Source organism: Entelurus aequoreus, linkage group LG19, assembly GCF_033978785.1.
Source record: "Entelurus aequoreus isolate RoL-2023_Sb linkage group LG19, RoL_Eaeq_v1.1, whole genome shotgun sequence".
Taxonomy (NCBI): Eukaryota; Metazoa; Chordata; class Actinopteri; order Syngnathiformes; family Syngnathidae; genus Entelurus; species Entelurus aequoreus.
Window position 1 is genome coordinate 27,818,020 of NC_084749.1, and position 14,872 is coordinate 27,832,891.

At 39.8% G+C, this 14,872-nt stretch overlaps 2 protein-coding genes across 3 annotated transcripts in view; one reads left to right on the top strand and one right to left on the bottom strand.

The window, feature by feature from the left end:
- Positions 1-14,872, top strand: part of ddah1 (dimethylarginine dimethylaminohydrolase 1) — a 216,670-nt gene that overhangs the window by 194,533 nt on the left and 7,265 nt on the right. The gene's annotated exons all lie outside the window — the stretch shown is intronic.
- mpl (MPL proto-oncogene, thrombopoietin receptor) overlaps positions 3,952-14,872 on the bottom strand; it is a 49,241-nt gene continuing 38,320 nt past the window's right edge. The window contains exon 13 of the mRNA XM_062028208.1: positions 3,952-4,234. Coding sequence (XP_061884192.1) covers positions 4,230-4,234 — 5 coding nt within the window. The 3' untranslated portion in view covers positions 3,952-4,229. The remainder of the gene's footprint in view (positions 4,235-14,872) is intronic.

Sequence of the window (14,872 nt, forward strand, 5' to 3'; positions counted from 1 at the left end):
TGATAATGTTTACAGTGATTGTTTTATATCTATTTTTTATGTATGTCGCTTTGGATAAAAGCGTCTGCCAAATACTTAAACATATATAAACACCTGAAAGTCTTTATATCAGCTAAAACCACCAATTTGTTTCACTACATTCAGAATAAAACCAAATGCTGTTTTACCCAACAATGTTAGTATTTGAATATTGTTACTTGAAGACTTATTCCTGGTTACAATTATACTGTTAAGAAAGTATTGTCTTATATTTTGCCTAAAATGAGAATGCATCATAATCAGTGGCGGGTGGTGAATTTTGTTTTAGGTGGGGCTGAAAGTTTGTAAACCAAACCCCTGTAGGGGTGTCATCCTCCCCCAGAAGATTTATTTGTGATTTTCACATACAAATATTGAATATCTTTGCTCCTTCTCAACTCTGTGGTAATATTATTTTCATAAAATACAACCAATAGTATGTTAATGTTTGTTTTTGCAAATGTGTTTATTCTGTAAAGGAATGAGTTAAATGTTTAAAATTGTTTAAACTATTAAAATTACTGTTAATAGTGCTATTATGAATTGCAATGTCAGCACTATTTTTTTTCTTGCCATTTCAAATGCACTTGTTTTAATAAATAAATACAGCGTTTTAAAAGCATACACAATCTGTGTAAAAATATTAGTCTGTGGTTAAAAGGACTTGAAAGGACTCGAAACTCAAAATGCAGGACTTGGGACTCGACTTGAGACTTTCCAGTCTTGACTTTGGACTTGACTCGGGACTTGCCTGTCTTGACTCGGGACTTGACTCGAGACTTGAGGGCAAAGACTTGAGACTTACTTGTGACTTGCAAAGCAATGACTTGGTCCCACCTCTGATCTCTAGTGGCGGTTGTTTAAGTAGCCGTCCCTCTCATCAGTGCCGGGTGTGTTGATTGAAGATGGAACGCAGCTGCCTGCAGCAGCATGAGTGAGTGGAGCGCTCAGCGCGGCTCCCAGATGATTGCGCACTAGTGTGCGTCTGGGCCGTGACAATAATCAATTGAATGCGCTACAAAGACAAGATATTTGATGTTCAAACTCATAAACTTAATTTTTTTTTTGCAAATAATAATAAACTTAGAATTTCATGGCTGCAACACGTGCCAAAGTAGTTGGGAAAGGGCATGTTCACCACGGCATTTCCTTTTAACAACACTCAGTAAACGTTTGGGAACTGAGGAGAGACATTTTTTAAGCTTCTCCGGTGGAATTCTTTCCCATTCTTGCTTGATGTACAGCTTAAGTTGTTCAACAGTCCGGGGGTCTCCGTTGTGGTATTTTAGGCTTCATAATGTGCCACACATTTTCAATGGGAGACAGGTCTGGACTACAGGCAGGCCAGTCTAGTACCCGCACTCTTTTACTATGAAGCCACGTTGATGTAACACGTGGCTTGGCATTGTCTTGCTGAAATAAGCAGGGGCGTCCATGGTAACGTTGCTTGGATGGCAACATATGTTGCTCCAAAACCTGTAGGTACCTTTCAGCATTAATGGCGCCTTCACAGATGTGTAAGTTACCCATGTCTTGGGCACTAATACACCCCCATACCATCACAGATGCTGGCTTTTCAACTTTGGGCCTATAACAATCCAGATGGTTCTTTTCCTCTTTGGTTCAGAGGACACAACGTCCACAGTTTCCAAAAACCATTTGAAATGTGGACTCGTCAGACCACAGAACACTTTTCCACTTTGTATCAGTCCATCTTAGATGATCCCAGGCCCAGCGAAGCCGACTGCGTTTCTGGGTGTTGTTGATAAACGGTTTTCGCCTTGAATAGGAGAGTTTTAACTTGCACTTACAGATGTAGCGACCAACTGTAGTTACTGACAGTGGGTTTCTGAAGTGTTCCTGAGCCCATGTGGTGATATCCTTTACACACTGATGTCGCTTGTTGATGCAGTACCGCCTGAGGGATCGAAGGTCACGGGTTTGGCTGCTTACGTGCAGTGACTTCTCCAGATTCTCTGAACCCTTTGATGATATTACGGACCGTTGATGGTGAAATCCCTAAATTCCTTGCAATAGCTGGTTGAGAAAGGTTTTTCTTAAACTGTTCAACAATTTGCTCACGCATTTTTTGACAAAGTGGTGACCCTCGCCCCATCCTTGTTTGTGAATGACTGAGCATTTCATGGAATCTACTTTTATACCCAATCATGGCACCCACCTGTTCCCAATTTGCCTGTTCACCTGTGGGATGTTCCAAATAAGTGTTTGATGAGCATTCCTCAACTTTATCAGTATTTATTGCCACCTTTCCCAACTTCTTTATCACGTGTTGCTGGCATCAAATTCTAAAGTTAATGATTATTTGCAAAAAAAAAAAAAGTTTATCAGTTTGAACATCAAATCTGTTGTCTTTGTAGCACATTCAACTGAATATGGGTTGAAAATGATTTGCAAATCATTGTATTCCGTTTATATTTACATCTAACACAATTTCCCAACTCATATGGAAACGGGGTTTGTAAATGCCGCACACACAATTGAACCATGCATAGACAAGCAACTAGACAAAAACATGATTTCAACACCCACACACTGTGGTGGCCTCTGCGGTGTTCCACGCCATCGTCTGCTGGGGTGGAGGGAGCTTGGCCAGAGACAGGAGCAGACCCAACAAAGCAACCAAGAGAGCCGACTCCACCCTCGGCCGCCCACCAACTCTGGGCCAGTGTCCAGTCCGCATGGAGGAGCGAGGATGCGTCCAAGGAGACCGAGGCGTCCGATACCTGCTCATTCAGCCAAGACACCGTGAAGCCGTCCGTCCCGGCGCCCAGCGCTAGCTCCGCAGCCCTGTCTCCTCATTCGCATCTCCTCTCCTCCAGTCTCTCCAAAAGGACTCTGGTGTGGCAGAGACCCAGCAGCTGGTCCCCACGGCCAAAAGGCTCCCGGGAGGCAGACCCAGAAGCCCACAAAAAAGCACAGCAGAAGTCACAAAAGTGCCACCCCTTGTCGTACAGCCCCAAAGGGTCCCGAACCAAAAGGCAAAAAAACAAAAAACAAAAACAAAACACATGACAACAAGAGGGAACACCTGGAACACAAAATGATGACACAAGAGCACAGAGCTCCTGCCACCAGCAGCCACTACAGCGGCGCCATCTTGCACGAGACTAGCAATCAGTAGACAGTTTATCTTTAAAACAACTCGTGGGTCACAGCTGCCCGCCAAATAATTACCCAGACGATACGTAACATCAACACAGCGGACGGTCTCCGTGCTGTGCCATCCGTCAATATTGTAACATTCCAAGGAAGGGCGGCTCAGACAGATTCTCAGATTGTCTTTCTTTATTTCACAAAATGCATCGTTCTCGTACAACGGGCTCAATCTCGTGACGATCTGTCACTTCATTTCTGTTTGTTTCCTTGTCTGATGTTTATTTCCTGTCAGCGCCACACCTGGTGTTAATCAGCAGGCTGCTATTCATGCCTGCCTCGCCTGCTCCTCAGCGCTCGAGGATGTTAAGAACCTCCGTTACATGTGTGACTGCTTCCTCCTATGTTGAGTTTATATTGAAATCATCTTACCTGCGCATCAAACTCCTGTTTCCTGCATCTTCAAAGTTTATCAAAGTATATTTATATAGCCCTAAATCATGAGTGTCTCAAAAGGCTGCAAGGGCAAGGAAAAACTCAATCCAGTGGGCTACAATGAGAAACCTTGGAGGGGACCGCAGATGTGGGGACCCCCCTGGGCGACCGGTGCAATGGACGTCGAGTGGATCTAGTTAATAGTGTGAGAGTCCAGTCCATAGTGGGGCCAGCAGGAGATCATCTCGAGTGGATCTAGTTAATAGTGTGAGAGTCCAGTCCATAGTGGGGCCAGCAGGAGATCATCTCGAGTGGATCTAGTTAATAGTGTGAGAGTCCAGTCCATAGTGGGGCCAGCAGGAGATCATCTCGAGTGGATCTAGTTAATAGTGTGAGAGTCCAGTCCATAGTGGGGCCAGCAGGAGATCATCTCGAGTGGATCTAGTTAATAGTGTGAGAGTCCAGTCCATAGTGGGGCCAGCAGGAGATCATCTCGAGTGGATCTAGTTAATAGTGTGAGAGTCCAGTCCATAGTGGGGCCAGCAGGAGATCATCTTGAGGGGAGACAAGTCAACAGTGCAGAGACGTCCCCAACTGATGCACAGATGAGTGGTCCACCCTGGGTCCCGACTTTGAACAGCTAGCGCATCATCTGTGGTCACCTAATCTGTGCAGAGCAGAAAAGAGACGGCAGATCAACTGGTCTGAAAGGGGGGTCTATTTAAAGGCTAGATTATACAAATGCGTTTTAAGATGGGACTTAAATGCTTCTACTGAGGTAGCATCTTTAACTGTTACTGGGAGGGCATTCCAGAGTACTGGAGCCCGAATAGAAAACGCTCTATAGCCCGCAGACTTTTTTTGGGGCTCTGGCAATCACTACTAAGTCGGAGTTCTTTTTTGGGGGTCACAACCACTGCAGCCATACGAGTTCCCAAAAAATCTCTGTGTCTTGCTCTTTTTTACGGCAACATTTAAACGACCTTTCACCTCCACAACACATGTCACTTCCCATCCTTGTCGTGGAAGTCCTGCCTCACATTTAAGCCATTGGTTAGAACCCACAGGCGTTCGACACTGATTTGACTTGACTTGTGGAAAAGAAATATATTTGACATGTGTTTTCCTTTTTACTTTATTTTAACATCTTTAGTCCCCGGCTTAATCCATTCCATGATTTAGCCGTAGTGAAGAAAAATCCATAGATTAGCCACATTGTTGTATAAACTGCAGGGTCCAAAGCGTGGGGAAAAAAGTAGCATCTTATAGTGCGTAAAATACGGTAGTCTAAATTCTTAGAGATGTGATTACCTACTTTTATTTATACTGTATATATTGGTGTGAGAAAAGTCATTGGCCTGATGTCGGAAAAGATGTACACTGGTACCGTGGGATACCACATTCCAAAACATCTGGTCTTACCTACTCAGTGGCCTAGTGGTTAGAGTGTCGGCCCTGAGATCGGTAGGTCGTGAGTTCAAACCCCGGCCGAGTCATACCAAAGACTATAAAAATGGGACCCATTACCTCCCTGCTTGGCACTCAGCATCAAGGGTTGGAATTGGGGGATAAATCACCAAAAATGATTCCCGGGCACGGCCACCGCTGCTGCTCACTGCTCCCTCACCTCCCAGGGGGTGAACAAGGGTGATGGGTCAAATGCAGAGAAAAATTTCACCACACCTAGTGTGTGTGTGACAATCGTTGGTACTTTAACTTAACTTTTTTTTAACTTATTCGCAAGCATTGGTTTACTGCTAGAGATTGACATAACTTTGTTTTCCGAACACGGGAAGGAAGAAAGTGAGTGTGACACAGTGCTGAGAAGAAGTGGATGATATTCATTGAATCAAAGAAACTGATCAAATAACACGGCCGAGTGTGACTTGGCAAAGCAGTTTGAGCTTATCATTTCAAGGCAGCAGCATACTAAAGTAGCCAAAGACATTAAAAAAATATGTAAACGGCGCACTGCAAAAAAGTCAGTGTTCAAAAACAAGAAAAAAAACAAAAACAAATATTAGAGGTATTTTATTTGAACTAAGCAAAATGATCTGCCAATAGAACAAGAAAATTTGGCTTGTCAAGACTTTCCAAAACAAGTAAAATTAGCTAACCTCAATGAACCCAAAAATACCTTAAAATAAGTATATTCTCACTAATAACAAGTGCACTTTTCTTGGTAGAAAAAAAAGAGACCTTTTTGCTCAATATGTTGAAAAATATTCTTAAATTAAGTAATTGCTAGTGCCATTATCTTGACATAACGACATCACCATTTTTTTTTTCATACTTGAAGTAAGAAATTATTACTTTAAAAAAAGTAGTTTAATACTTGTGAGTGTTAATGTCAGTTGATATTCTAGTTTCAAGCATGTTTTACTCAATATATGTCATAAAATCTCAGCTACGAGCTCCAATATCTTACTGAGATAATTTTGGACCAAAACTCTTAAAACAAGTAAAACACTAACATAACATCTGCTTAGTGAGAAGAATTATCTTATCAGACAGAAAATAAGCAAATATCACCCTTATTTGAGATATGTAATCTTACTTAGATTTCAGTTTCTGCAGTGCGGACATTTACCCGTGAAAATATAGAGAAGCTGCTGATGGATGATGACAGTAGTTCTTTGCATTCCATTCTATTTTATCGTTTTTGATACGGTATTTCTTATCTTAAAGTTAGATTTTTATCTTTTTAAAAAGCATGTTACATGTTAAAATTGTTGCGTGGTTGTTGGGGGGTGGGGGAGGTATGCACCGAAATAATTGATTTTATTTCATTTTAATGGTCGACGCTGTCTTTCGAAGTATGAGCAGCGTCACAGAAACAATAAACTCGTATCCCAAAGTGTCACTTTACGTTCACAAGTTGTTTTGCCACAAATCTGGCCTCTTTTCGCACACTAAAACAAAGCAAACGCTGCAGGATCTCTTTGTAAACGTGCGGGTTGATCACCCAGCCGTGTGGCAGGAACTCGCAGTGGGCGATGCCCCTTGCATTGATCATCAAGAACAGTCCTGGAACTTCTGACACACCTTAGAGATTTTTGTGTTGTCGCTTTTTAGATCATTATTAGGTGTGTTTATTTTTTTAGGTGACTTAAACTCCTATGAAAAAAATCTGACAGGATGAAATCCAGTAGCCTGCAGTCTACACGTACAAAACTTCAACCTCAAAATGTGCTCGGCGGTTAAAACCCCGACCTCGCCAGTTATTTTTAGAAGGAAGAATTTGGAAAAATATGCGTCTTTGGATTGAGAGCCCCGGCAGAGAGTCAGTTTTTCTCCCAGAAGTTAAACTGACAGGATTCATCATGGTCATAAAATCTATTTTTCTATCACATTCTTTCAGCTTTGGTCGCGCCTCGACGGACCATCTGGCACAGTAAGAAATGAATATCTGTACCATGATCCAGTTTTCTGCAAAGTTCAGACCCACCAGGATTTGGCTTGGTAATAGGTAGAACAAATATAAATAGCCGTAAAATACCAGAGTTGATTTAGTTTTTCATGTCTTGTTATACAGTTGAGCTACGATCAGATGTAACAATATTGCAGTTATTCCGCTTTATATCGCCACATATTATCTTCCTCAGGCTATGCTAGTCTATTTTTAGTTGCATAAGAGCTGCATTAACAAAAATCATGGGGCCAGGAGACAGCATCGTCAAGTTCGAAGGGGGAGGGAAGGATGCATTTATTGGTGAAGCGTGGTAGACAGCTTTAGAACGCTCACTTTGGAGATAGAAATGCAGCAGAAAAAAGGCACCCGTGAAATATAAGGAGTTTGACCACAACCATCCCTGATCCAACATATACATTTCAACTACAGTCAAATAGGAACCACTTTGGACATGGATATATCATAATCAAAGGGAGATTCACTTATGTTGTTTTGGTGGACAACCTTCCGAAATGAACCCTACAATACATAACATATTTTCTGACCTATATGCGCACCGGTATATAAGCCGCACCCACAAAATCTTTGAAAAAAAAAAAAAGTTTCCATATATTAGCCGCACCAGACTATAAGCCGCTGATATATACAGTATGTTGTGAAATTAGTTATTTGCACAGAAATATTTTGTAAATGTTTCTTTTACATACCTTAACTGTTTCCAAATGGTGCCGGTAACACGGCAGTAAAACGGCTGGTCAAACAAAACAGACGTCATCGTCATGGACCCACAAGCTGCAGAAGCTAGCCCTCCAATCAGCTAAACCAGGGGTGTCAAACGTACGGCCCGAGGGCCGGATCAGGCCCGCAAACAGGTTTTATCCGGCCCGCGGGATGAGTTTGCTAATTCTAAAAATGAACCTGACATTTTTAAATGAAAGAAACTGCTGTTCTAAATGTGTCCACTAGATGTCGCAATAGCAATTCTTTGTATTTTTGTAGATGATGCTGCATATGTAAAAAAAAACATAAACCACATGTTAGTGCACCAGTCAAGGAAAAGGAACAAACTACATAAATAACATTGGATGTTGATATTATTTTTTTATTTTCAAAGATTGAAAATTAACACCAATGAGTTGACTGATGAACATTATAACATCATTTTTTCAGAAAGAGTAAATGACGACAAATGAAGATGGAATACTATTACCGCAACATGTAAGTGTAAAAAAACCAACATTATGATTTGTACATTTTCAGAATGTGCTTGTTCTATTTTTAAACAAAGAAAACAATCTGGATTTGATGGGAGTAGATGTTTCTCCATGTGGCCCCCGATCTAATATTAGTTTGACACCCCTGAGCTAAACAGACTCAATAACTCCACGATGACATTTTGGTGAATTTTTTAAACTAATATAATACTAAAATAATACAAAAACAATGCCGTTGTAAGTCAATAATACTTACACAGACGCTTGCAAACGTGTTAGCATATTAGTTAATACTAACCGATGCTAGCTTGATTACGTTACAATAACACGTACAAATATGTATAAAAACACTACAATGTGATGATTTAGTACCGGTAAGTATGAATCATTTTATTCATATTGTAAAACTTACAAACAATGCTTGGAGGGATTAATGACGAAACCATACATGTAGAAACGCTATGAACAACTAGTAGACAGAAAAGATGTATACTTCCGGTTCAAAGCACTAAACAGAAGGAAATACTGTAGACACATAACAAGCATCACCTGCAGTGAGCGAACTTGTCCAAAATATGGTGCCGTAGCACAAACAACAACACACCTTTTCAGTCTCTGTGGGTGTTTTATGAAAGCTATTTGTTGAATACAAAACATTATGGCTGTTAACGAAGAAACATCTATCAATTAGCCGCACCGTTTTATAAGCCATAGAGTTCAAAGTATAGGAAAAATGTAGTAGCTTATAGTCCAGAAAATATAGTAATTACTGACTAATTTAGTAGCATAGATAGGTAGAAAAAAAACTGCAACACTGGTGCGTCTCAGCGAGAGGAGGATGAAGACCCTCAGAGGTTTTATACTGCAAGCATTAGGAGCACCAGAGTCTGCCATAATGCAGCATGAGATCAAATGTATTCTGTCTGTCCCTCTGGTTGTGCTAAACTCAGTTTTAATGCACAGCGAGGGTGAAGTCAAGGAATTTATTAGAAAATAATGTCTTATAGGAAATGAGACACTTTCCTGCGAATGTCTCATTGGAAAAGTCTCTTCTGTTCCCAATAAAAACCATAGGATGTCATAAAGATGCCAGAAATAATCCATCTGAACGTGCAGAATGACTCAAAATCACCATAATGTCTTCTGCAACACATTTTGGGCAGTTTGCATTTGCAAATAAGCACTTGCTTATTATACCACATTAGTTAAAACACAAAAGGGGTGACAGTTCTTCTTTTAATGTATAGGAAAATAAGTGAAGTGAATTATATTTACAGTCGCGATCAAAAGTTTACATACACTTGTAAAGGACATAATGTCATGGCTGTCTTGAGTTTCCATTAATTTCTACAACTCTTATTTTTTTGTGATAGAGTGATTCGAGCACATACTTGTTGGTCACAAAAAAACATTCATGATGTTTGATTCTTTTATGAATTTATTATGGGTCTACTGAAAATGTAACCAAAGCCGCTGGGTCAAAAGTATACATACAGCAATGTTAATATTTGGTTACATGTCCCTTGGCAAGTTTCACTGCAATAAGGCGCTTTTGGTAGCCATCCACAAACTTCTGGCAAGCTTCTGGTTGAATTTTTGACCACTCCTCTTGACAAAATTGGTGCAGTTCAGCTAAATGTGTTGGTTTTCTGACATGGACTTGTTTCTTCAGCATTGTCCACACATTTAAGTCAGGACTTTGTGAAGGCCATTCTAAAATCTTAATTCTAGCTGATTTAGCCATTCCTTGACCACTTTTGACGTGTGTTTTGAATCATTGTCCTGTTGGAACACCCAACTGTGCCCAACACCCAACCTCCGGGCTGATGATTTTAGGTTGTCCTGAAGAATTTTGAAGTAATCCTCCTTTTTCATTGTCCCATTTAAAGCACCAAAAAAAACAGGCCCAGAGCAATACTACCACCACCATGCTTGATGGTATGATTGGTGTTCCTGTGGTTAAAAGCCTTACCTTGTCTCCTCCAAACATATTGCTGGGTATTGTGGCCAAACACCTACCTTTTTGTTTCATCTGACCACAGAACTTTCCTCCAGAAGGTCTTATCTTTTTCCATGTGATGTCATGGATGACACTTTCTCTCCTCGGTGGCCCCCTTACCTGTGGTGTTCCTCAGGGGTCAATCCTAGGTGCCATACTCTTCCTACTGTACTTACTACCTTTAGGTGACATCCTGGTCAAGCACAATGTCTCAGTCTATTGTTATGCCGATGATGTTCAGATCTAATTGCCTCTTAAAGCCACAGGACAGGTCGCACTTCAGCCACTGCTTGACTGTCTGACGACATCAAAGCATGGATGAGTGCTAACTTCCTCAACCTTAATGAGAGCAAGACCGAGATCATCATCTTCGGCGAAACATCTCCAGTCTCGTTTGTCAGTGCTCTAGGTCCTCTGGGTGAAAACATCCGGTCCTGGTGATCTTCGATAGTGCCTTTAAATTCACCAAACAGGTCAGCTCAGTGGTTAGTACCAGCTTTTACCATCTCAGAACCCTAGCAAAGACCAAGGCCTATCTCTCCCAGAGCGACCTGGAGACTGCTATCCACACCTTCATCACACAACGGCTAGACAACAACAACTCACTGTATGCTGGCATTGATCAGGCATCACTCCGCCGTTTGCAGCTTGTGCAACACGCGGCTGCCCGTCTCCTCACCAGCACCAAAAAACGCGAGCACATCACTCCAGTCCTGGCCTCACTCCACTGGCTCCCTGTCCGTCACCGCATTGATTTTAAATTACTTTTAATTGTTTTTAAATCCCTAAATGGTCTGGCCCCACAATACCTGACCGAGCTTCTGCATATACCTGCAATACCTGTACCTCGTCTAGAGCCCTAAGGTCAGCTGATCCAGGGCAAAGACCAGAGGGGACAGAGCCTTTTCCATTGTTGCCCCTGAGCTCTGGAACAGCCTTCCCCTCCACATTAGGTCAGCCCAGAGCCTGGGGGTCTTCAAAACCCTCCTTAAGACCTACCTCTTTTCGCTGGCCTTTAACCTGAGCTGAGTCCGCCCACTAGGCCACCATTTCTAGTCCCCCCCCCCACCCCTTTCGCTTTAGTTTTTTTTTTTTCAATTTGTCGCACTTTTATTATTTCATTATTTTTATTTAGCAATTTTTATTTTTATTTGTATTTTTTTTAATTTATTCGAGCCCTTTTACCATATTGCTTTTGCACTATCTTGTTTAGCTCGTTCATTGTTTATGTTCTTTGTTTTGTTTTTGTTTTGTTTTTCGCTCTATGCTTTTTAACCACTTTGGTCCAAATTTAAAAATTGTTGTAAACGTGCTATATAAATAAAGTTGCCTTGCTTTGCCATAATGCTGAAGAAACAAGTCCATGTCAGAAAACCAACACATTTAGCTGAAATGCACCAATTTTGTCAAGAGGAGTGGTCAAAAATTCAACGAGAAGCTTGTGGATGGCTATCAAAAGCGCATTATTGTAGTGAAACTTGCCAAGGGACACGTAACCAAATATTAACATTGCTGTATGTATACTTTTGACCCAGCAGATTTGGTCACATTTTCAGTAGACCCATAATAAATTCATAAAAGAACCAAACTTCATGAATGTTTTTTGTGACCAACAAGTATGTGCTCCAATAACTCTATCACAAAAAAATAAGAGTTGTAGAAATGATTGGAAACTCAAGACAGCCATGACATTATGTCCTTTACAAGTGTATGTAAACTTTTGATTGCGACTGTGTATAGCACTTTTCTCTTGTGACTAGACGCTTTACAGAGTGAAACCTATTATCTAAGTTACATTTAAACCAGTGTTGGTGGTACTGGGAGCAAGTGGGTGAAGTAGCTTGCCCAAGGACACAACAGCAGTGACTAGGATGGTGGAAGCGGAGATCGAACCTGGAACCCTCAAGTTGCTGGCACTGCCGCTCTATCAACCGAGACCCTACCCCCCGCCCCCTTTGTTTTTTGTCAGGCTGTCAAATTTACAGAGTTGACATGTGATTAATCACAAAGATGTATTGTATTTATCATGTGTAAATGCAGATTAATCACACATGTTATTTTGACTGTACATGCTCCTTTACTTTAACAGCAGAGGGTTATCTGAAGTGTGTGTTATTGGATCAGTGATCAGGTTAATGCACAGGTCAATACAAAGATGAGTGAGATGACTTTGACTAGTGTGCTCGCTGTCAAATGTCACTTCAAAATACACCCTGACTAGACTTTAGATAAAACTGACATTCTGACAATTTTTTTTTGTTTTGGTCCAAATATTTTCATATTTTTTAGGTTAATTCAAAGTATGCAAGCATGTACACTGCAAAAAAGAGCTGACAAAATATAAAATAACTAGATTTTAGGAAAAAAAATACTAAAAACTAGTGAAATTATCTGTCCATGCAGCTAAGCAATTTTACTTGATATAACATCCCAAATTGGGATTTATATATTCAGAAATATAAGCTAAAAATAAGTACTTTATTCTGAAAACAAGCATTTTTAAACCTGCAATTCTTGAATTAAGCATCTTCAGGATGTTGCAGAATTTTTAAACAAGATTTTCTACATGGAGAAAACCAATAGTTATTTTTTCAAGTTTATCATTTTTAAACTAAATTAGGCACAATATAATAATTAATAAAATTAGGATTATGTTTTAAAGTCAATACATTAAAATACTTAAAAAGGTCTTAAAACTAGGGACCTTTCTAGAAATACAATTTTAAATATTGTCAAGTAGCAAATATCTTGCAGTGTAATAACCTGTGATTATTCATTTTAATCCGAATTCAAAGGTGAGATTATTCTAATTAAAAAAGTTGTCATTCGACAGCATTGGTTTTTTTTTTTAAACAAACTTGTTAAATGTGGTTAATAAACACGTTAATGCATTTATATTTGATTATTTCTTGAGTCATTATGCTCATACAAAATGAAACATGATTAATGTTTGATAAGTATATATCATTATATAGTAATGATATAAGGACAAGCTGAACAAAAATTGATGGATGGATGGATATTTAATTGTGATTAGCAAAAAATAATCAAAGATTAACCTGATTTTTTTAAAAAAGTGTTATTGTTTGACAGCTTTATACAAGGGTGTTCGCCCTAAAAACAGAACCCATAAAATCTATCCAGCAAATTTGTCTGATCTAGGATAATTTTTTTCTTAGTTTCTGTATTATTTCATGTTTGCCTCCACTACTTCTTTAGTGCGGGTGCTGGCTCTCCGTCTCCTTTATATTGGCAATCAGGACACACTGGTTGCCAATCAGGATGCCTCTTATCTAAGCCCTGTCCTCCAAATGGGGCTAGATCATTTTGCTTTGTACTACATTGTGATTGATTGATTGATTGAAACTTTTATTAGTAGATTGCACAGTACAGTACAAATTCTGTACAATTGATCACTAAAGGGTAACACCCGAATACGTTTTTCAACTGTTTAAGTCGGGGTCCACGTTAATCAATTCATGGTAATCAATTCATGCTGGTTTACATATTCTTCCTATGCCTGGTTGCTTTTTTGTGAGCTTCCCTGCTGCACTACTTTTTGTGTTTTTGTCTGCTGTCTCTGCATCCTGTGGTCCAGATGAACAACACCAAACACAGCCCGTGACAAGATGATCCACCTCCGTCCAGAAAGTCCAAAGGACAGGGCAGGTGGAAGAAGCATCCTGATTAGTAACCAGGACGTGCTGGAGGCAAATTGGAAGTGGAAACATAAATACAAGTGCTGGACAGGAAATAATACAGAAACTAAATAAACAATAAACAAAAGTCAAAGACATTCATGAAGGATCACGACAAGTCGGTTTGCATAAAAGCTATGTTCTCTCAAAACTATGTTTTGTTGGAGGCAAGCTTGCATACAAAGTTGTCAATTACTAACTAATAACACATTCATTCCTCTTCGGGATTTACAATTTAAGATCCCAAACTCTATGAACTTCCGAACCCAGTCAAGAAATCTGCTTCTTTTTTTAGAGCGTGACGACACCAACACATTCTCCAAAAAAGTCGTCTTGCATTACAGTGTATAATTTGTTGGAGAAGTAGGCCTCCACGCAAAATGTCTTTTGGCTGATCGAGGCGTGGGGAAAAGTTTTGTTCTAAAATTTCATGCACAAAATCAGAGACTGAAAAGAAAAAGAAAAATTTTAATTAAAATAGTTATTCAAAGATTTGTGTGTTTGTTTTTGGGGTCACACTGTATAAACCTTTTACGGACAAATATTGGATTGGTTTCCCATTTACAGTATTTTACTTTTTTTGTCTGTAGGAAGTAGGGTTGTACGGTATACCGGTATTAGAATAGTACTCTAAAAAGTACTAGTCCGCTAAACATGCTTCACTACACACCGTAGCTCACCGGCGTCAAAATGTAAACAAACGCCATTGGTGGATCTACAACTGACATTTACTGTAATGATACCAAGTACAGTAGCGTATCTAGTCGATACTACTATGATTACGTCAATATTTTTTGGCATCAAAACATCTTAAATTTGAAAATGTATACTATGTTTATACACTCAGGAAATATGTCCCTGGACACATGAGGACTTTGAATATGACCAATGTAGTAACGACTTGGTATCAGATTGATACCCAAATTTGTGGTATCAGCAAAAACTAATGTAAAGTATCAAACAACAAGAGTAAGTGATTATT